The 21,588-nt window shown below is 40.5% G+C and overlaps 3 protein-coding genes across 4 annotated transcripts; 1 reads left to right on the top strand and 2 right to left on the bottom strand.

The window, feature by feature from the left end:
- Positions 1–6,285: 6,285 nt before the first annotated feature.
- On the top strand, positions 6,286–18,920 carry gtf2e2 (general transcription factor IIE, polypeptide 2, beta). 2 transcript variants are annotated; one of them, XM_084369276.1, is made up of 8 exons: positions 6,286–6,487; positions 7,400–7,560; positions 15,339–15,421; positions 16,091–16,198; positions 16,486–16,668; positions 16,823–16,916; positions 17,907–18,022; positions 18,202–18,920. In XM_084369276.1, the coding sequence occupies exons 2-8, from the start codon at positions 7,401–7,403 to the stop codon at positions 18,319–18,321; spliced, it is 864 nt and encodes a 287-aa protein (XP_084225402.1). In that variant the 5' UTR covers positions 6,286–6,487; position 7,400; the 3' UTR covers positions 18,322–18,920. The 2 variants fall into 2 exon arrangements, with proteins under 2 accessions (XP_084225402.1, XP_084225401.1); XM_084369275.1 differs by having other exon boundaries at positions 7,396–7,560.
- smim18 (small integral membrane protein 18) lies at positions 9,915–13,679 on the bottom strand. Its single transcript, XM_084369307.1, has 2 exons — positions 13,465–13,679; positions 9,915–11,093 (listed from the first exon to the last, which is right to left on the bottom strand). The coding sequence occupies exon 2, from the start codon at positions 11,086–11,088 to the stop codon at positions 10,765–10,767; it is 324 nt and encodes a 107-aa protein (XP_084225433.1). The 5' UTR covers positions 11,089–11,093; positions 13,465–13,679; the 3' UTR covers positions 9,915–10,764.
- Positions 18,921–19,218: 298 nt separating the features above from the next.
- Positions 19,219–21,561, bottom strand: LOC311266763 (dynactin subunit 6-like). The gene is made up of 7 exons (XM_084369295.1): positions 21,432–21,561; positions 21,163–21,227; positions 20,921–21,026; positions 20,686–20,771; positions 20,543–20,590; positions 20,291–20,433; positions 19,219–19,546 (listed from the first exon to the last, which is right to left on the bottom strand). Exons 1-7 carry the CDS (start codon positions 21,458–21,460, stop codon positions 19,454–19,456), a joined length of 570 nt encoding a protein of 189 aa, XP_084225421.1. The 5' UTR covers positions 21,461–21,561; the 3' UTR covers positions 19,219–19,453.
- Between the last annotated feature and the right edge of the window lie 27 nt (positions 21,562–21,588).

Raw genomic sequence — 21,588 nt, 5'->3', positions numbered from 1 at the left:
TTCTGGGAAATTATTTCTGCTACAAAGTACAGAACAGTTGAAAAACTGCCTCGGCAACAAAACTCTGCCCCATCCTTGAGTGTATGTGTGCCGTCTTACATAACGATGCCTCACCAGCCACCTCACAGCAAGTGAGCTTGTTCAAAATCCTTAAGAGGCGTCGCTTCCTTCTTCTAAACGGTCAGATTTAGCCGAGGATTGCCTGGCTTGACCAGAGCACTCCTCTCCAGTCAGTCAAAATCAGACCATTGATTTCTTTGATGCAAGGTTTGAAGAGAGGGCACGGTATGAAAAAAAGTGTCTGAAGAAAGCCAAAGACAGCTGGCCTGGTTTAGAGCGGCGTGACAGCATGTCAGACCTCTACGTCTCCTCTATTAGAGATGCTTTGTCCCATGATCTTCTGTATTTATACTTAACTAGGAAATCTGGATGCTTCTGCAGCCACTGTGTGCTTTCCATTCTGAAAGGTTGGCAGATGAGCTACAGCTCTGAGACTGGGGTCAATACACCAGGTTTGGCTGTTTTTTATCTTCTGTGTCTGTCTGAGAGGCTGCAGCTCCTCTGGTTCGATGAGTCACTCAGCAGGCTGCAGCAGAAAATAGTGCTGTTCTACTGCCACCTTGTGGTTAGTCAACTACGGAGTCTGAGACCCAAAATCTCTCCTCTCAAACTCCTCTGAACTCCTGACGGTAAAACGGCACCTGGTACTTGCACTAAAAATATTTGCTATTACAAGGCACCAATATAAAGTAAGGTGTTGGTAATTACTAATTCATATTATGAATAAATATTAATTTGAACAATGTACTCACAAAGTGAATACATAGCACCTTTGATTGACTTTGATACCAAAATTAAATATATATAAGCTGGAATTATTGATACATACAACACATTTACCTGATCTGAATATTGTAAAGGAACGTGCACAATGTGACCAAAAGTATGTGGACAGATATCTTTGAGTCACTTTGGTCTGGGGCTGTTTTTTAAGGTTTGAGCTTTATTTACAGTTAAGGGAAATATTAATGCTACAGCATATAGCGATATTATAGACAACAGTGTGCTTCCAGTTTTGTGGCAACAGTCTGGGGAAGGCTCCTCGCAAACAGCTAGGTCCATATACAGAAATTATTTTTAGAGTTAGGTGGGGAAGAGCTTGACTGGTCTGCACAGAGTTCACCCGGTTAAACACCTTTGCCATGAAGTGGAATGCCAGCTGAGAGAAAAACCTTATCGCCCACCATCACAGCCTGACTTCACTGAAACTCTGGACGCTGGATGGGAGCAAATCTCTGCAGCCAGGCTCCAAATCATTGTGGAAAGTCTTTCCCAGAAGAGTGAAGATTATTAAAGCGGCAGATAAATGTCCAATTGGGATGTTATGTCCATGGTCAAGCATGGGTGTAATGTTTGCGTCCATATATTTTGTTGACTTAGCTTCAGCATCTTTATGATGTCTTCATCCTGTTTTAAGCTCTTCCATTATTTTCATTTGCAGGTTCATGTTTATATTTGTGGTTTCAACTGAAAATGTTTACCTGCTTAAATGTTTAAAAAACACATTTTTCTCAGATTCTCCATTTCTGCAGCGCCTCTATTCACCCTCTGTCTGAACGCTCCATTTTGGTGCCTGTCTCTTCAAAGCTGCTGTAAGTGACTTTTTTTATTGAAATAGGTGTTAGTTAGCTCTATATCCCAACAGTCTTCACTGTTGTAGAGTGTTTGGGCTGTGACCCATGTCTCTCCTCCCACTGCTCATGCAGTAAAAGAGAAAAGACATTTTCTGGTGTCCCCGCCCACTTTATCCAATCAGAACAGAGAACTCCATAAAGAGGCGGTCCTGTCCCAGTGAGCAGGATGTTCCTGTTTGCTGCTATGTCTGATGAGTACCGCTCCGCAATCATGTGTTGACATGGCGAGGAGGGAGGGGATTGCAAACTGCAGATCCCCTCCCAGCATCCTGACAGCAGCTTTAAGGCCCACCTGCTCTGATTGGTCAGCTCTTACAGGCCTGTGCAGGCACCGCCCACCGTGTTTACGCATCAGCTGTGCTGTTTGTGTGTTTTATGTGACCATGGCCATGCTGATGGCGTGGCTGAGGGTGGTGACATCACAACCTTATAGAAGTACTCTTGACACTTTCACAGTATTTATAAAGCACCGAAGAAAAGTAACAAAAAAGTTATAAAATCTCACTCTCTACATTACCCAAGTGACCTTTAACAATATTTATTTATAGTGTCCCTATAAACTAACCAGTAATTTAGAATGTCAGAGTCCTTGCTGCTTCACCACCAGCCTTTGCTTCCCTGAAGTACAGGGCTGCAAAAACAAAATCCATATCCGTGACATGCTCTCAAACACTCACGGGCACAGATAACGCACACCTACACACAATGTACAGTAGCACAGTGAGTTCCAGTAGCAGTGTCTGCCTCCTCTTTCTTTGGTTTTAGGTCCAAACAGCAGTTCGACCCAGACACCTGAGAATACAGCACAGACAAATGTGAGACCGAGACAGAGAGAAAGAAGCAGAAAACAGGAGAGTAACAGTGTGTCTGTGTGTGTGTGTGTGTGTGTGTGTGTGTGTGTGTGTGTGTGTGTGTGTGTGTGTGTGTGTGTGTGTGTGTGTGTGTGTGTGCGCGTGTCTGTGGTCTTTCTTGTGTGTACATGAGGTACTTTCAATTCAGAAGCTGTGACATCGAACTGTCAGTGAAGCCCAGAAGTGCTGACAGGTACACACACACACACACACACACACACACACACATACACACACACACTTCCTGCTACTGTTGTAATTGAAAGCTGTCACTTTGAGATTTTCTCCTCCACAGGGATTTGCGCTGGTTGGCTGCAGCTCCAGGATTTCACTCGTCTCTTCTCTTTGATATTACTCCTCACCTCTATATTACAGTGCTGACTCTCTCTCTCTCTCTCTCTAGCTCTCCGTTACTGTAATACACAAACTCTCTCTCATCCCTCCCTTGTACACGTGCACAGGCTTGCTAATAAAATGACCAGTTCTGACAGTTTTAGCTGTGAAAAACAACAGAACGGGAATCAACAAAGAGAACATGGTGACTCATGAAACAATCAGCCACAGCATCGGTCTAATTGGCCATGGTTACACTTTGGACTTACCCAGGTTGTAGTGTCTTGAATGTGACTGCAGTCACAGTGACGGTGAAGTTGAGCCATCCGAAGCAGAATAATTTATGGTTGTCCCTTCACAAGTCTCGCTATTCTCTGATGTCTAAATCGTCTCCCTCTCTCTTCCGTTCTCTCTCTGCTATGTCTAAACAGTGTAATTCATTCATTATGGATTAGGCCCTAAATTAGGTTAGCACATATTTAATCATTCATGTGGACTCACTTCTTTGACTGGCCTGCTGAATCATTAATTATGAGTCCTGGAGATGCTAATTTGTTCTATGATCCGCATGAGCATCTGAAAGTTGGAAGAACTGCCTGTTTTTATGTTCTCTGCTGTACCTGCACAAAGAGACTCCCCCTGCAATGTTTGTTGCATAATTTTTGGTATAATACATCCAGCCGAGGACATGTGTCCACTCACCCACACTCACACAAACACACCAGAGGACATACTGACTTTTTTTTTATTAAATCAACATCTCAGGCTTTTGGGTTTAGACAAAAAATATCCAACTAATGTAGACTAATGGCATGCACACAAGCTCCTACTCAAATTTTCATATCCCTGTGGAATAGAGCTAGCAATACACTTTATATTTTACAGTGTGCTGTGCAATGTATTACTTTTAAAGAGAGAAGATACACATAAAAAACTTAATCCAACAAAGTACTCAGCGAGCTGTTCCAGCCTGCTTACATAACATGCTAACGTCCTTATAACAAATGCATGAGACAGTGCCGTTTGGACAAAGGAAGAAGCAAATTCAGTTTCAACTTTTGGCGATTCCTCCCACTGTGGGTTGTGCATGTACAGTATCTGTGTGTGTTTGCTGTGAGAATGGATAAATTAGTTCTAACTAACAAAACTTACTTTCACAGGGTCATGTGTGCACATAAACGCAACAGCAGATCGCTATACGGCTTGCAAGATGTGAAAGTTATATTTCCACAATGATTGTATAGAACATATTTGTAAAACTGTCCTTCATTAAAGAAAAGTTGTTGTTAAAGTGACAGCAATTGTTATTTCACGTTTCTTTTCTTTTTTTTTCTTTCCTCATTGGTTTAAAGCAGGCAGGGCTCAGCAGAAAAGAGTGATGTCACATGCCACTCTGTACCTCTGTATGTATTTTCCCGAGGCCACCAAACATGACAGACTGACCTAGAAATACTATGGCACAAAGCTCAAATGCACCTCAACCCCCAAAGGCAATTGAATTGAAAAATAAATTACTCATACACAGTGGTGGAAGAAGCACTCGGGGATTGTACTAGTAAATGTAGTAATACCACAGTGTATAAACGTTCTGTTTTAAGTAAAAGTACTGCATTCAAACTGATACTTAGGTAAAAGTACTAAAGTATCAGCCTCAAAATATACCCTTATAAAAGAAGTATACTTCAAGTTCATTTTGTCAAGTAAACTTAAGTACAGTTATGGTAAATGGACTTGTTAATATCTGAGGAACATTCAGAATCTAGTTGCTGCGTAATTCTTGACTAAAATGAGAGAGCATCTTTTATGTGAAATCCTGTGCCAATTAATCCATGCATGAAAGCTTATGCGTGTGCAGGAACTGAGAACTAATTTGGAAAAAAATGGCCTCTATTCCCCTCTTACAGTTTCAGCTGAATGCCATGCCACGGTCTGGCTCTTCTCTGTATCTTATATTAAACACTCTGCTGCTCCTGAGTGCTTAGCTCTCTATTTGCTTTAGTGACTTGGTTAAACTGTGGCCTTATCTCACCTCTTCTCTCACCTGAATATGCTTAGAGGTGGTGTTGCCTTAAACTGATGTACTTTCAAACTTACACAAGCTCCTCCCGTATAGAACATCTTTGAATGCAGTGAGCAGTGACAAGAAATGGCTGCATCGCATTTATCAATCAATGTGCTGAATAGATTATAGCCTCAGCCATGGCCAAAGCTGCACTATAGGCACATTATAATAGTCAGCTCCCATAGAGAGTGGAATTTTTCTCTGAAAGGTTGCCAGAGGACACAGATGGGCGTGGAGGTGCAGTAAGGGGCAATGGCCTCACATCTGAACTCCTGTGGGGTTTGCCTTCTCACTGTAACCCTGAGAAAACTACAAAGCCACAGCACCCGTTGGATGGCTAGGATTTCATCATTGCAATCGTGTTTGTACTTTACCTGAACAAATGCAGATCTTTTATTGCTCTCAGGTTTTGATGCAAAGATGTTCAAAGGGGCATAATGTAAGAATTTCAAATTTTGACTTTTTGTAAAATTTAAAAAAATAACTCCGATCATGCAAGGAATGTGAAGAAATAACAGTGTTGATATCTACTGGAGTTAGCATGCTAAGCAGGTAGCCCCATCTCATCCCATTTCAGAGCTCCTGTGCCAGCAGTGTAAACATCTGGGCTGCTAGATGCATGGTTAACCGAGCTAATTACCTAATGGCAGCTGCAGTTTTCAGCAGTTATCTGGTCACCTGTTGATATGCTGCCCCCTGTTGGTGTTGACTATGAACTTGACTGGTGGATTACATTTTGTGTGTGTGTGTGTGTGTGTGTGTGTGTGTGTGTGTGTGTGTGTGTGACGCAGTATCATCAATGAACCACTATGAGGCACCATTGTGCCATTTATTCACTGGAGATACACAGCATTTGTCAGGGTTTGATACTTTGAAATACAGAGTATAGGGGTGTGATACTCTGAGGTGCACTGATTATGACTGTCACTCTTATAAGAATGAGATCCAGTTATCTGGCATTTAAAATATGTAGTATATAATGAACAGTTACCTTGTAAGTGTATAAACTAATATGACTTGAGAAAATAACCTAACACTGCACTGGAAGCAGAAAAAAAACAGTCTAAAAGCTTGAGGGAAAACCAATAATTCATAAAACTGTAGGCTACTGAGCCTCTTCATTTATAACACCTTGTCTCTTCAGTGGTTCTTACCATTTACATTACATTCAATGGCTAAAGTGTATGCTAATAATAATAATATTATTATTATTAATAATGATAAATAAATAAATAAATACATAATACTAGTAAAATATAATCCCATTAACACATTTATTTTGCTTTTCCTGTTGTGTATTATCATGACGTGATGACGTCGACCAAGGACTAGCAGTCGATTTCCGACAAATCGAACAACAACGGAAGTTGAGCATGAGAGAAAAGAGAGATGAAGTTAGTTAGCTAACGTTAACTTATTATCTTTCAAGGGACGAGTGAAGGCCGTTATTTGCTGAAGAGAACATATCTCTTCGATATCCTCTGAAATTAGATAACCCTCCTGGGTTAAGCCGTCACTTTCTTTGAGAAACGGGAACACAGTACCAGGTAATGGTCACTAGGATCGCGTTGAACAAATCGGCAAGCTAATGCTAACTAATAAGCCTTTCCTTAACTTACCTGTGTTTGTCTCGTGTCTGCTATACATTATTAAAAGTAGACAGAGACGCTAGCTGAAGCAGCTAGATAACGTTAGCCATTGCTATTTTTTGGGTTTACATTATGACAATACAACAACGTTAGGCTAACTTAGAACAATGGTTAACCATAGCTAGCCAACGTTACTTGCGACCCTGCTGCCAAACGAACTAGCTAGTGATAATGCTAATTTAGCTGTTACATTTTGAGGACTTTTTCCCCTCTGACGCTATTTTGTTTTTATCAATCAATCGTGTTATGGCTATGTTTACATGTCTTGTCAGTTAGGGGCCTAGGTTAATTGATTGTCATGTAGAAAACCCCCCTGTCAAAATACAAACGTTTATTATTTGAGTGTTGTGCTCAGATGGTGCATAGTCTTAAATAAATGTGTCTCCCATCATATTGCTAAAGTAGGTCTTTGACTTTGTTCAGAAATATAGAAGCTCTTATGTGTAATCTGTGCACTGGACTTGATGAGAACTTGGCAATAGAAACCATTTACAATGCACAGGGTGAGAAAAGGTTATCATTAGAGTCTCAGCAGCTGGACAGCTTTATCCAGCTATGTTTACAGTATGTCATCTGTGTCCACACAGATATGAAAACAGATTCAGTCTCGTCATTGCTTGATTAAAAGTGTCAGGTTTATATGAAATGTTTGTCTGAACAACTTGACTGTCCCTCTCCAGACCGCCATCTCTGATGGATTATTGAAAAGGTCTCAGACCAAAGGGAGCTTTTATTTTGTCTCATTCAATTGTTGCTTAATCTTAATCTTATTGTTGTTGTTTTTGTTATATGTTGCGTCCTGTCAGCCAGGATGGATCCAGCTCTACTGAGGGAGAGGGAGCTGTTCAAGAAAAGAGCTCTGTCCACTCCAGCCGTAGAGAAGAGACAGGCTGCCTCCGACTCAGGATCACACAAGAAGAAGAAGCCCAAAGGTGACAAGGAGAGCTCCTCAGGGTCCAAACACGGTGCTGGTGAGTGACGAAGATTACATTTTTATTTTTTTTTCAAATGACCGACTGTTAAAGTGAATGGCTTCCTTGTTGTGTTGTAAGTGGGTTCTGTATGGATGGAAGCCCTGGTAACGGTGTCGTTGTAACACCTGACTCTGGCACTAATCCCCCTGTACTTGTAAGTACCAGTAAGAATGCGCTGATCAACATTTTCATGATCAGAGAACAGCTTGAAAAATTAGATTATGTATTTCAAAATAACCACTCTGTGGGTGTATGTATCACAGTTTTAAAACAAAGAGACCATGTGGATTTTAATCAATTTAAATTATATTCTTAGTACTGATTTTTTTATACAGGCACTAAAGGCACTGCCATAAATTGTATTATTTGCCATTAATTTACCAGCATATTTTGATGTGTAGTTGATTATCATTATTTTATTCCTTAAATAAATTATTTTTTCAGATATTCTTACTTACCTCTTGTCTGTAATGACCCGGCACTTTTATGATGCCGATATTAATATAACATTATTTTTGAACATTTCAGAACACATTAACAATAACAAAAACACAAAAAAAATGATTTTTGCCATTAAAGGATAACTACCGTTTTTTACAACCTGGACCTTATTTCTGGCAAAATATATGATCATTTACTCACCCAGATAACTTTGGTGTCATTCGGCGTCGTTCGGACGAAATTAGATCCAGTGTAGCGGCGATATATCCATATAATGGGAGAGACGGGGCAGCGACACACAGCCTCTATGTAACGCATTATCTGCCACGAAACTAGTTAATTTCATCAATATTTTGTTATGAAATGCTAGCGCTATTCCCCTCTGAGTCCGGGCCCGTCCGTTATCAACATCCGGGGTCAAACTAGCAGTAGCAGCTACAGGTAAACAAGCCGCGCTGTCGCGGGTGCGCGCGCAGCTCAGAGACGACATCTTCCAGGTCAGAGGTAGTAGATCAGCCTACAGACCCTGGATGTTGACAATAGACGAGCCCGGACTCAGAGGCTAATAGCGCTAGCATTTCATAACAAAATATTGATGAAATGAACTAGTTTCGTGGCAGATAATGCGTTATATAGAGGCTGTGTGTCGCTGCCCCGTCTCTCCCATTATATGGATATATCGCCGCTACACTGGATCTAATTTCGTCCGAACGACGCCGAATGACACCAAAGTTATCTGGGTGAGTAAATGACCATATATTTTGCCAGAAATAAGGTCCAGGTTGTAAAAAACGGTAGTTATCCTTTAATGAAACTTTGCAATCATTTATAGTCTCAGGACAATGTGCTTTTCATATTTATTTTAGCATAGTTTGCTATATTTCACGTTTATACTGTACTATCGTACATATAAGCTACCATAACTTCTCATAGATTGATCCCTACAAAGCCCAAATCAGTCAGCACAGTAATCATTTGCTTGTGGTCATTGCAACATGGTATCATCACCAACGTTTCTGTGGGAGTTCCTCAGTTTCTGTTTCTGGATAAACTGAAGACTCCATCAGCAACCTTTTAACTTCTGGAAGTGGTGGCACCACTTATCTTTACACAAACCATGGCCACAATAGTGGGTGGGCTGACCAAGCTGAAAGTGCAACGCTTGTAAGATCTTCAGGCTTCCCAAGTTGGCAATTTGGCCAGGAAACCTACTTGCTAGTTGTAGCAGTAAGGTCAAGGCATGTGATGCAACTATATGGGATTCTCTCATCAGTCCTAACTTCTCTTGGGACCAGTACATGGACTGTAACTTGACCACCGTCCCATTCAGAGCTCATGTCGACTGAGCTAGCTTTGTCATTCTTATGCTCCAGTTCTGCTTTTAAATCATTTGATTTATAAATGGCACAAAAACAAACTCCTCCTCATCAGTAGTCACAGGTACACCTTCATGTCCTGATCTACTGTCATGAAAACCTTCCAATGTCAAAGAAAATGCTCCTCTGTACTAAACCTGACATCCATGTGGCGCACCATCATGTTAGTGTGACAGTACGCTAATACAAACAAACTTTATCATTAATTGTGTTTGTATTTAGTCATAGTAACAGTGAGACAACAACCCTCATGAGGCTAAACAGAAACACAACATTACCTGCCATGACTTGCATCGAGCACATGATGTCACATTCTTACAAACCTTGGGTCTCTGGTGACCCTGTAACCTATGTAAAATGGGTTTTTGAATCATTTTTGACACTTTGACGTCCGACTATCATTATGAATAAATAGTTGCAGAATTTAAAATGAAAGTCTGCAAAATATTAGCGACAATAAAATAATAAAACGCATGTTTTTTTTCACCACCTAACATTTATTCGTCTGTTCTTTTAGCAGAAAAAAATCTGGTACATAATTTAGTGACACTTTATTAGGCATTTTGTGGTAAGGCATATGAAATCATACATTGTGCTCAACATGACATGATCAAATACAGTACGTCACATGTGCAGCAGTCAAGTGTCACTTGTCATGAAATAACGTTGCAATGCTAAACATGTTGACAACACTGGCATACAAGTTAATAAAGTATAGAGAAGCACAGGCTTTATCCAAAGCAACGATGCTGTCCAACTAAGCTTGATCATTCATTTGTTTTGTTTTTTCATGTCCTGTTGGGAAACGAGGATATTCAAGTCCTTAGGTTTGGACAGCATTTTCTGTCTGTATACAATACGTCTCCATAGAAGCTCATTTGCGTCCAGCAGGTCACAAATACGTGCAGTACTAACAGGGCAGGTGTCGTCGAACAAGAAACCTTTTTTCTTTTTCACCTAGTTGATATTGGGTCTGATAATTGTTTTTCTGTGTTAACATGATTTTCCAGCCACACTATTAGTATTATTTCTGGTACTTGTATTACTACTCTACCTGAGTGCTGTGTGCTTCTTCTAGTAGTATTTTTGGTGTAAAACAGGGCTTTCACTGCCCTGTGTGTTAAGTGTTAGTGAATGTAGATGTGAAATGAAAAGCTAATTAGACTCACTCCAAACCATTGACAAACTGCCCCCCTTCCTTGTTTTTTTTAAACTTTATCCTGTGTCCTTCCTCCGCCTCCTCTTAACTGTGAGCAATTGAACCACTATCGAGCAGCTTTAGAAGTTCTTTTTTTGGGGGACATCAGGGTCAACGCTGTGGTATTGCCCATTTCAGCAATGAAACCTGAATTCCCACTCTGCCTCATCTTCATCCCCGCCGCCCCTATACCACCTCAGTGTGGGATTCCGGCTCCTTGCAAATGCTGGTCATGAGCTTGCCGCAGCCTCCGGGCCCCTCCTCCTGTAGCTGCTGATGTGTCTTCCCTTTGGCACAACACCCACAGTCCAGCAGCTCATAGAGCACGGCCAAGGCAGCCAGGGACAGGACGGTGAGAATGAAGAGCAGGAGAATGATGAAGCAGGCAACATTCCAGCCATCATGGAAAGGGTAGACCTCCTGGACCTGCAAGGAGACGTGGGAGAGAGGGGCCGCCTCTGGGTGCCATGGCAGATTACTTGGGTGTATAGTGGCAGTGATATTGGCCATGGTTTCTGGTTTGAAGCAACAAAAGACAAAGAGAAGAACAGATTGTTAATGCCTGTGATGGCGTTTGGTACTTGGTTTCACTGCGAGGTGGTGACAGCATGTGAGACACCAAATTAGACAAGGATGGTTGAAGAAAACTTGTTTCCATGGTGAGAAAATGATTTAAAAAATGAAAGCAATAGAAGAATGGCTCTCTAGGGCATAAATGTAGGATTCTTTGAGTGTAATAACATTTTTTGAATTGATGAACTGGGCTTTGTAGTGCAAGAATTTTAAAATAATGAATATCATCTCTTAGGGGTGGTTTTAGATGAATTGTAGAGAATATACAGTATTTAATGTCTCCATACTATCAGATCCATGCTACGTGAACAAACCAACAGTATGATCATGACAAATTACTTCACCTGGCTCTTCCTTGGTTAACGTTTTGTAAATAATGCAAGGGTTATAGCTGGTGGTATGGCGGGCAAGCAGCTTGCACCAAAAAAGAAGTTTCTTTGATTCAATATTATGATTTAATGATGCAAACAGAGAAATTCCCAGGCTATTTCAAACCAGGCTGTGGTCTACAGGGCATTTCAAAATTCAGAAGAAAGATTGCAGTTTAGATGATGTATCGTGATTGCAATTAAATGGATCGTGATGATTTTTTTGGGCCAGATCACCCTCCCCTATTAGCTCTACAGATCATGACATTCATACTTTCACTTTTGCGCAGCTAATGTATTGTTTGACAAAGATATAATCTCACTTGAGACCACAGAGTGGGAAAGCCATTTCCTCCTTAAACCATCTGGACTTCTCTCAGGTAATTTGCCGTAATGAGATTATGACACAACATCGTTATCAGTCAGTCACATGGGGTATCATGTTATGAAATGAGAAACTGCAATATCAGTTTGTACACATAAGTAAACCCTAGCTCGAGAAGGTATTTTTAGTTGAATGCGAGGACAATGTGTTATTAGAGCGAAAGGTTATATTGCAAAAGAGCATAAACCCTACTGAGACCATCTGCTCACAAAAAAAAATAGGCTGGTAGAAAAACATCACTGCACAGTGAAATGTGGCACCTTCGCTTGGTTTTCAGCTCGACCATCGCCTCACAATAATGCTGTAGTTAAGGAATTTCAGTCTACTTTAATGAAGTTAAACATGTTCTGCACACATGCACATTGTCAAACCATTTGTCTCTCTTCAGCTGTCCTTTTACTTTTTCAGCCAAAATGCTCAGTGAACAGTGTGCCAGTATCTCTGCCCACACTCACACATTTGCATGTGTGCACATACATGCTCTAAGCACACATATGCACATGCATGCACGCACACACAATCGCAGACATTTTTACACACTGAGACCGAGGAGGCTGACCCAGATTACTTGAGTGAGCCCCAGAAAGAGGGGCATAAGAGCTTCTCTTTGCACTAGACTAAGCCTGTGAGGTTACATTTTTTAACGAGTGTATTTTCTTCTAAGATCATTTTAACTGTGACAGGGAATACTGCCGGTCCTGAGACTCACTTGCAGAAACAAGTGAATACTGTTTGCGTGTTTGTAACTTTGTTTTCTCTGTCACCTGAAACTGTAACGTGACCGTAACTGTCCTTTCTTGTGTCGGAGCAGTCAAACACATAAGAACAGATTGGCTCCCCACAGCATCTGTTATTTCACCCCAAATGAGCCCCACCCCAGCCAGGCTCTTGAAGGTGTTGTAGCACCAGAGATTGCTCTCTGGCGGCTACACGGCGGCTGCCTCTCATCAAACACACACACACACACACCCCAAACGCACTTATATACTCCCTAATGCCCCGAGCTGGCTCCTCACAGCTGTCAGTCCCTCATTGATTTGTCTCAAGAGCTGCAGTTTGCTCCGGGTCGTACACAAACGCAGACTAAATGCACATGAGTACTATTACAGACATAGAAACAAACACACAGTTTCTGATGCTTGGTATTCAAGCTGGAAGAGTGCAGACAGACACATCCATGTTTATTTAATCCATTGCATGCTCGCTCAGTCTTGGCCTAAATAATATAGCGGCCTCATTAAGATCTTCACTTAGTTCTTGTTAAAGCATAATAAAATGTTTGGATACATAGCTAGATATGGTGATGTGCACTTTTAGGTTTCTCTCATGCCGAAGGGATTAGCTTCTAAAATAGAATCTGCTGCATTTAAAAATGTGATTTTTCCTGCAGTCGCTGGATTACCCATTAAAAGAACCCATATTAGTCATAGCTACACAGTCAGACCAAGAGCAGCCTACAGCCTGTAGCTTAGATTAATACTGTGGGTTGTTATGATCTGCTGATGCCAAAAGCACACACATTCCTCTGATGATGCTATTCAGAAAAATCTGCAGACTCACCTGTGCGTCTGGCTCAGTCTTTAGAAGATGCGAGTCAACAGATGCACTCTCCTCTTCTCGGTGCTCCACCTATCGCTCCGTCTTCCACTCTCTCCCTCCTCCGCGTTCTCTCCCTCGACCTGTTTTCCTCCGCTCCGCTCTCATGCACTCTCGCCCGTCACTCGTGCACTCGCTCACTCCCTCCGCCACTCCTTGCAGCTCTCCATGTCCCGGCTGAACAGGCGCAGGCTCCTCTCCATCATTGGCTCTTTTCTCTTAGCCCTGCCTCTGCACCATTCGCTGAGCAGCCTGCCACACTTCCAGTGTCCTGCCCACAGCACAGCTCACAGCAACAGAAGCGCCTGCCCACACCATGAATCATTCATGGATCAGTGTCTGTTTTCAGTTTTGATTGGCAGTGCCGAGTCCAGGCCTCAGACAGTCTGCAGGGGGGAAGCAGCATTATTGGACTCCAACAGAGAATAGGACCAGCTGGCCAGACTTCAAGTCATTCTTATCAGATTACTCTCATAGTATCTCCTGCAGTATTTTAAGGATGTGTTTGTTACATTAAAGGAGAAGGCTGGTAGTATTCTAGATTCTTATTATCAACAAATTACATGAAAAGACCAAAACTAAGAATTAATCCATTCAACAAACAAGTTTCGAGCTCCATTTTCATCTCAAAATAAGAGCCAAATAAGAGCCTATTGGGGCCCATAACAATCTTTTTTTTTTTTTTTTTTTTTTTTTAAAATGATCTCTCAACTGTGGTTAACAAACATTCGTGACAAAGATATGTAATGGTTGCAGCCTATTTATAGTACAATAATAAGGTAGAAAAAACTTGACTGTCCAAAATGACATCAGTTTAATGCTCTGCAGTATGATATTGTATCATTATTGTGATATGAGACTATGCATCGTCTTAGATCTTGGATATCGATCATCGGTCTGGCAGATAGTAAACATTTTTTCTGATTATCAGTGATTTTTCTGTCAGATTGCCGACAAAATAAACAAATTTAAAAATGTGCTGCTTTGACTCTGATGCAGCATCATCCACTCACACAGTGTACCATCCGCAACACTGTCTGATTGGTAACAAATCACAATAATTATAAACGATGCAATAATATGAATCTGCAAAGTAACTAGAAACCAACATATCAAATATAGTAGCAGAAAAAGAAAATACTCAAGGAAAGTACCTCAAACTGTACTTAGGAAAAGTACTTGATTAAATTGTACTTAGGTTCAGTCCAGCACTGGTTTTTCTAAATTTTGACAGTAAGATTTTCATTTTTACTGCAAACGAATATCGATTTCAATTATCAGTCATCGCTTTCCTTGATTTTCTAATAATCTGTATTTGTATCGGCCCTGAGAAAGCCATATCGGTCGACCCCTAATTGTTATATCATGATACGGAATAAGTGTTGTCCTGGTTTTAAAGGCTGCGTGACAGTAATATGATTGTTTTACTTTTTCTAATACTTGCCTCTACCCACATCCTCATTATATCCACATTTCTGCTGAACATTTATCAAAACTCTGATTGTGGTAGTACTTTGTGAAAGTACCAATTTAAGACTGATTAAATAAAGATTAATAGCCTCAGAGAAAATAATGCAACACCTGCTTTTAGAATCAAGTGTGGTTTAACAGTCTGTCCATTCAGAAGACAAATGGGAGTAGACGGTTTATTAAGGTTTACAGTTCAGTTTAGTTTTTGTCTTATGATGGTTTTACTCAGTCATGTCTATTAAACCGTTCAATCAACAGAATGCCGTGGCATCTGTCTGTCCAGAAAGTTCACTGACGTCAGCCTTTACAAAAAATAATGTGACATTTTACCATGTTGCCTAAACTGCTCCTTTTCCTTTTCTCCACAGAGTCTAGTAATGGCAGCTTTAACATCAAAACGAGCTCTGGGTACAAGTTTGGCTGCCTGGCCAAGATAGTCAATTATATGAAGGTAAGCCTCTGGGGACATTTAGTATTTTATAAAAGGAACGTTCTCCAGCAATTAAGTGGAGATTGTTTTCTTCGCTCATGTTTTTTTTCTCTCTGCAAATGAGTGTTATTTTAGACAAAGACGTGTTTCAGTCTCAGAGATATTGTTCCTCTCCAAGATGACATCAGCTGTCACAACAGCATCCACTTAATTGCCAGATTTTGAGCCTGTCGTCATCTCCATCAAAGCTCTTTAAAAGCTTGACTTGTTGCCTGTTGTGTGAGCCCAGTGAGTCAGTCGTGTCCACTGTGTAACATTTGGTGCCCAGTCTTTCTTTTGGTATGTTAACAGCTTGTTTGTCATGCTGTGGCTCTGCAGAGAGGCAGCCAGGCCCTATCACACTAGCTGTCTGACTCATCGCTCACTGCAGAACTCGCACTCAAGTTGACAGATTTTCTTTTAATGTGTGCATTTTTCGTGCCATCTGTTGAATACACAGAGCTTTAAACCGTGTAAACTACCCTGACAGTTGGATGTAAGGCACAAAATTACTGTCAGAGGTGCAAGGCTAAGAATCGCATTATTAAAAATAAATGCTAAGGAGTTTTTATTATAATTTATTATCATTTGTGGACTGTATGTATGTTTTCCTCACGTAAATACATGTGCTTTTCTGTCCCTAACTCTCAGACAAGGCATCAGAATGGTGATACGCACTTCTTGACTCTTGAAGAGATTCTGGATGAGACCAAACTTCTTGATATCAGCATGAAACAGAAACAGTGGCTCATGACTGAGGTGCGTTTGTGTTTCTAAAGTACTGAATGACCTATTAACACTTATTTTGCCTCAAAGTCATCTGTAGACTGATGTGAGCCATGACCACAATATCCTGTATGATGCAAAAGAAGGAAACCAATGAGTAGAAGCTAAGTGATGGTGATGATGATGATGATTCAATACCTTGTTGAAGATACTCTTGTTAATAGTAGAACACTGAAGAAAACAATGGAGGTACAGTAGTCAACTACTTAACTAGAGGCTTAAAACCTGACATCTACTCCTTCGCTCCCTGCCAATCTCAGGCCTTGGTCAACAACCCAAAAATTGACGTCAGGGATGGGACGTATGGCTTCAAGCCCAAATATAACCTTAAAGACAAGAAAGCTTTACTGAGGCTGCTGGACAAACATGACCAGCTGGGCCTGGGAGGAGTGCTGCTGGACGATGTAGAGGAGGGGCTGCCCAACTCAGCCAAGGCCATCAAGGTAACACAATAAATATTATTTACGTACAAAAAAGCCACATGTATACACTACACAATGTGCTAATTAATGAAAGAGAGATCCACTTTTGTCTCTCATCTTTGTATGGTGAGTGGACACGATATTAGCAGAGACATGAGCTCCCATGTGTTCACAGGCTTTGGGGGATCAGATCATCTTCGTGACCAAACCAGACAAGAAGAAGATCCTGTTCTACAATGACAAACACTGCCAGTTTACTGTGGATGAAGGTGAGCAGAAGTCAACTGTGATTTGGGTTATTCTTTTTTCTCTCCGTCTTTTATTTGTATCTAGCCTGTCTTTCACTGTCTGCATTTCAAAGATTAGGTTGGTGTAGGTTTAGACAATGAATCGTTTAAATCATCATATAAAAGTACAAAACCGCACACCTTGGCTCTTTAGCTGATAGCAGTGAAGTTTAGAGTTGAGACTTCAAGTCACAATCGAGTCACAATCTGCTCAGCCCTCGTGCTCCGCTCATGTCATACAAACGTAATATATATCATAATATTGTTGATGTTAACATCCAAGTTGTAATTGTGATTGGGAAACAACCAGCCAACGTTGGTCATTCAGGTTGGTTAAACCTGTAATTAATCGAGAGTGTTATATTGTCAATGCACAATATTATATTTTCAACCCTTACTCAATCAATCATAAAGCTGTCTTGAGTTGTATGTGAATGAATGCTTGCAAAAAACATTTCCCATCTCTGTCATTGGCTCGTATCTCCAATGTGCCATCACAGTCTAATCAGGCAAAATAAGTGACAAGGTTCCCGTGGGTCCTTGTCACTTTTCACTTATTCTCAAAAGTTTGTGAATTTGAAGGGGAAAAAACAAGGCCTTGAAAGTACTTGAATTTATGTATTTGGTGCAAGAATAGAGACTGAAGTTTTTATGCAAGTAAACAGGTGACAATCTGCTGTCTGCATGTGTCTCCTGTGTCCTCACTGTCAGTGATGTCATGATGAAGTTCTGGGGGAAAAAACAAACACATAATGATACTTACTTTAAAATGAATGTTGTGTACTTGTTTCTTTCTCGGTAGAAGTAATTATAGATCTATATCAGAACCATTTTCAAAGCGCACTTCAATATTAATTTTGGCCTTCACTTAGTTTGGTTTACTTTATTTCATATATTGGGTCAGAATCTTGACATAATTGTGTCCAGCTGTTCGATCATGTGCCCGGATCCAAACTTGTCTTTCAAATGTAGAATTCCAGAAACTGTGGAGGAGCGTTCCAGTTGATTCCATGGATGAAGAGAAGATTGAAGAGTACCTGAAGAAACAAGGAATTTCCTCCATGCAAGAAACAGGACCAAAGAAAGTGGTCAGTGTCTGCTGGTGTCCCATCTGCTTGATTTTCTTTCTCGCTGCCCAATTTTAAATATACATGCCCTGATTTATTTCACTAGAAATAAAGGCTTTAAAATTTTAACACTGAATTTTGACATTTTTACTGATCAAGCATCTTAACCAGTGTCCACTGTGTTTCTGGGCTCCCTACAGTTACCAGTGCAAAAGAGGAAGAAGCAAGGTGGGCAGAGGAAGAGACACTTCAAGACCCACAACAACCATTTGGCAGGTGTCCTGGAGGACTATTCAGAAGGTGTTCCTGTAAAGAAGTGAAATCCTTCCCCTCAGTGCTTCAGGCCCTCGGAGGAGCGCTGTAGAATCTGTAAATCAGAGATGGCAGGACATGGAGACCCTGGCCACACTACAACACAAAGACTTTTTCATGGCAAACAAATTAGCTTCTTTTCCTTTCTTTGCACTCCTCTCAGTGATCAGTGGTCCTGTATTATATGGAGTAAATAGCAACTGTGTTGTGGAATCCTTTTAGTTTGTTTATTGATCAGTGATAACTGAAGGACATGGAGGAAAAGAGCAGAGACCATTAAGGACACCAAACGGAGCTACAACCTTACTGTCAAATTGTGTAAATTTGTTTTTCTTCATTTTATTTACTATATTGTGAAGGGGTGTGTGTGTGCGTGTGTGGAAGGTTTTATTTGAAAGGGTACCCTTCCATTCTTTCACTAGCGGTTGCATACGACAGGCTTGTGTTGTGCAGTGCATCACACTGAGGTCTCTCAGCCAGCATGAAACATCTTGGACATAACTTCTCGTGGAATATTTAAATTCTTTCACTTTGCAGTACCATCGCATAGTGGTTTAAAATACGAAAACTTTTTGAACTTATTTTAATAAATGACACTGTTACAGGATACTGCCTCGTCGCCTGATTTACATGCACCGCAGTGCCAACAATTCTATTAGATCAGTTAGATGCCATTTTAAAATGAGTTTGTTAGCTGCATAAAATGCAACATTAAGGTCTTTGTTAAACTAAAAAATTCAAATTGAGATTAAATGAAATTTAAAAGTTTTATTTACTGTTGTTATGGGATATAGCCTGAAAATATTCTACCAATTCCTAATATTCTCACTGCACTATTTATAACCTTGTGAGGAAATGACTAATGACTACTGTGATCATAAATTAGCACATGGTGCAAACCAACAGCATTTCTGAAATTATTTTTATTAATCATAGAAAAGCACCAGCACAGCAAGAGAAAGATGAAATGCTTGCGGTTAGAATAGAAAATAATAGTTATCAGCAAGTGAGAAAAAGTACTGCTGAAGCAAAGTTAATACTATGTAATTATATACATTCATGCTTCCTTCCAGCAAGACTTATTTAAATTAGGGTTCGCTAGCCATTTACAATTCATCTTAAAAAGTATAAAGTTACATTCTAGCTAGCACTGTGGCCGGCTTTAACAGTTTTCTTCAAATGGTGGTAGTTTGGCAAAATCTTCATCAGGAAGTCGAGCTGTAGAGTCTGGGGCTGTAAAGACAACAAAACAGATTGTTGATATGCCAAAGAGAGTCGTCACAAAGCTTTCATACTCAGACATTGGCCATTTTTTGAAAATCTTGCAACTTCTGCTAAAAACCACAGTAGACCTTAAGATTTATAGCGTTTTCCTGGTAAGGGTGAATATACTGGGGAAAAAAATACCCAAAGGAAATTAAAAACTGCAATGCTCTACCATAAATTATAGTACAGTTGTTAATTTGGGGTGCCCAGAGCCCCACCGTTTTTGCTTGCATGCAGATGTTGGCCGTAATGTGTAAACTCTCATAGGATCACATAGAGGTACCTGTAGTGTTAATAAGTTAGTGCATCCAATTTTAAAGTTAGCGAAGGTCTTGACCTTCTCAAGCCTCAACTTATATGTATTATTTCATTACATGTGCTTTTGCACACCTCCATAGTTGAAAAAAACATTACTTTTAATATTTATATGAAAAATGCCACTGATGAGTTGATAGAAATGCTTCAAAGACAGCGTGTACCTCCTAATGATCATGTTTATAGTAGTCATATTGACACAATCTGCTGTTATGTCTTTAAATAATAATTCTAAGTCTGAAAAAAGCTAAATGTAAATCCACTAAAACATGATCATGATTTTTTTTAACCTAGTAGGAGAGGTCTACTGTTCAAATCAGCCAACATAAGGTACATGTTCACATATAGTTTTGTTCATCACAAGCCAGTTTACAACCCAGACGTGTGTATTCATACCTGTGGTCTCTCTGTCTGAACCCGCCTCATACATCCAGAGCCGTAGATGACCGTGTTCTCAGGTATGACTTCACAGGTGTTCACCTGACAGAAGGCTCCAATAATACAGCCACTGGTGAGGATCACGTTCCTTCCAACATCAGCTAGACAACAAAATAGAGGATATTTGTTGAGGGACTTTGTTCATCTGAACGCTCCATCGCTCACATATAAACACACAATCAGAGCCAAATAAAGATGCAGACATCCCACCTTTAGATTCAATGACGTTGTTGTCCCCAATTTTCAGGGCTTGTGATACTGTTAGTTGATAGTTAAGATTTATTGAACTGTTACAACAATATGAAATCATTTGACTTATAGGATTATACTGGTCTGGCAAGTCAAAAGGATACCACAGCCAACTTCAAATACATTGTTCATGCCAATGGTCATCGTCTTTGGCTCCACCTCTGATTCTGGTGTGATGTTTTCTGGGTAACTGTAGGGAAGAACACGCAAAGTGTTATTATGTAGCAGGTAAGGATTATTTTAAAACAGAGAGGGATCACTTTATGCACAGATCCCCCATCTCTGATGTGTAACAGTGATGCACAGGTTACACACTGAGGAACAAGAATCTTGAATTACCCATTAATGATCAGAGCTTGCTCCTCGATCAAATTGCCTTCTCCAATCACGATGGGTCCTGCCTCTGCAATGATACGAGCCTTTGGATGGACGACTGTCCTGGGGCCTGAGGAAACAAAGACTTTAATAGGTAACCTAACCTGAAAGGAGTTAATTGTCTGATCCGACTTAAGGGAAAGAAAAGCAAGTTTTGTCAAGTCAGCAATTACTATATGGAAGTGAACCAATGCCAAACTTCTTACCGATGGTGACATCTCCTCTGATTTCACTCTCAACACAAACTACGGCTCCAGCGGCTATTTTGACACTGCAAAAAGTAAAACAGACACCGAGGACATGAGAGTAAATAGGGAGAAAATGTTAGCTAACGATGCTAGCTAGCCTATTCGGCATAGCCTTCAAAACTAGCTACATGATAACTTCATTGTGGCTTTTAAGTCATCATTTTGTTTTTGTATTGACTTGTAGCGCCGAGAGTTACACGTCATGAACGGGCTAACACCGATATTACCTTTTCTGAGCGTTTGGTTTATCTGCCATTGTGATAGATGAAGTCCGGAGGGAGGCGCCGTTGATTCACTCGATTATCGATTTAGAGTCCCTGCCATCACATCGTATGCGCATGCGCCAGTCGACTGAATACAGATGCATGGCCCTGACGACTCCGG

Source organism: Pagrus pagrus (genome assembly GCF_965226575.1).
Source record: "Pagrus pagrus genome assembly, chromosome: 2".
NCBI classification, from domain to species: domain Eukaryota; kingdom Metazoa; phylum Chordata; class Actinopteri; order Spariformes; family Sparidae; genus Pagrus; species Pagrus pagrus.
The sequence above is the reverse complement of the archived record's forward strand: the minus strand, read 5'-3'. Positions and strand labels throughout refer to the sequence as shown.

What these genes read in the sequence shown, in the direction of transcription:
- smim18 (XM_084369307.1), bottom strand. Translation starts at nt 11,088, where the DNA reads ATGGCCAATATCACTGCCACTATACACCCAAGTAATCTGCCATGGCAC.
- gtf2e2 (XM_084369276.1), top strand. Translation starts at nt 7,401, where the DNA reads ATGGATCCAGCTCTACTGAGGGAGAGGGAGCTGTTCAAGAAAAGAGCT. An exon ending in CCAGTTTACTGTGGATGAAG is followed by an intron (nt 16,917 to 17,906) that starts GTGAGCAGAAGT and finishes TTTCAAATGTAG; the next exon opens with AATTCCAGAAACTGTGGAGG. An exon ending in AAACAGGACCAAAGAAAGTG is followed by an intron (nt 18,023 to 18,201) that starts GTCAGTGTCTGC and finishes GGCTCCCTACAG; the next exon opens with TTACCAGTGCAAAAGAGGAA.
- LOC311266763 (XM_084369295.1), bottom strand. Translation starts at nt 21,460, where the DNA reads ATGGCAGATAAACCAAACGCTCAGAAAAG. An exon ending in AAACCAAACGCTCAGAAAAG is followed by an intron (nt 21,228 to 21,431) that starts GTAATATCGGTG and finishes TACTTTTTGCAG; the next exon opens with TGTCAAAATAGCCGCTGGAG. An exon ending in CAACGTCATTGAATCTAAAG is followed by an intron (nt 20,434 to 20,542) that starts GTGGGATGTCTG and finishes TTTGTTGTCTAG; the next exon opens with CTGATGTTGGAAGGAACGTG.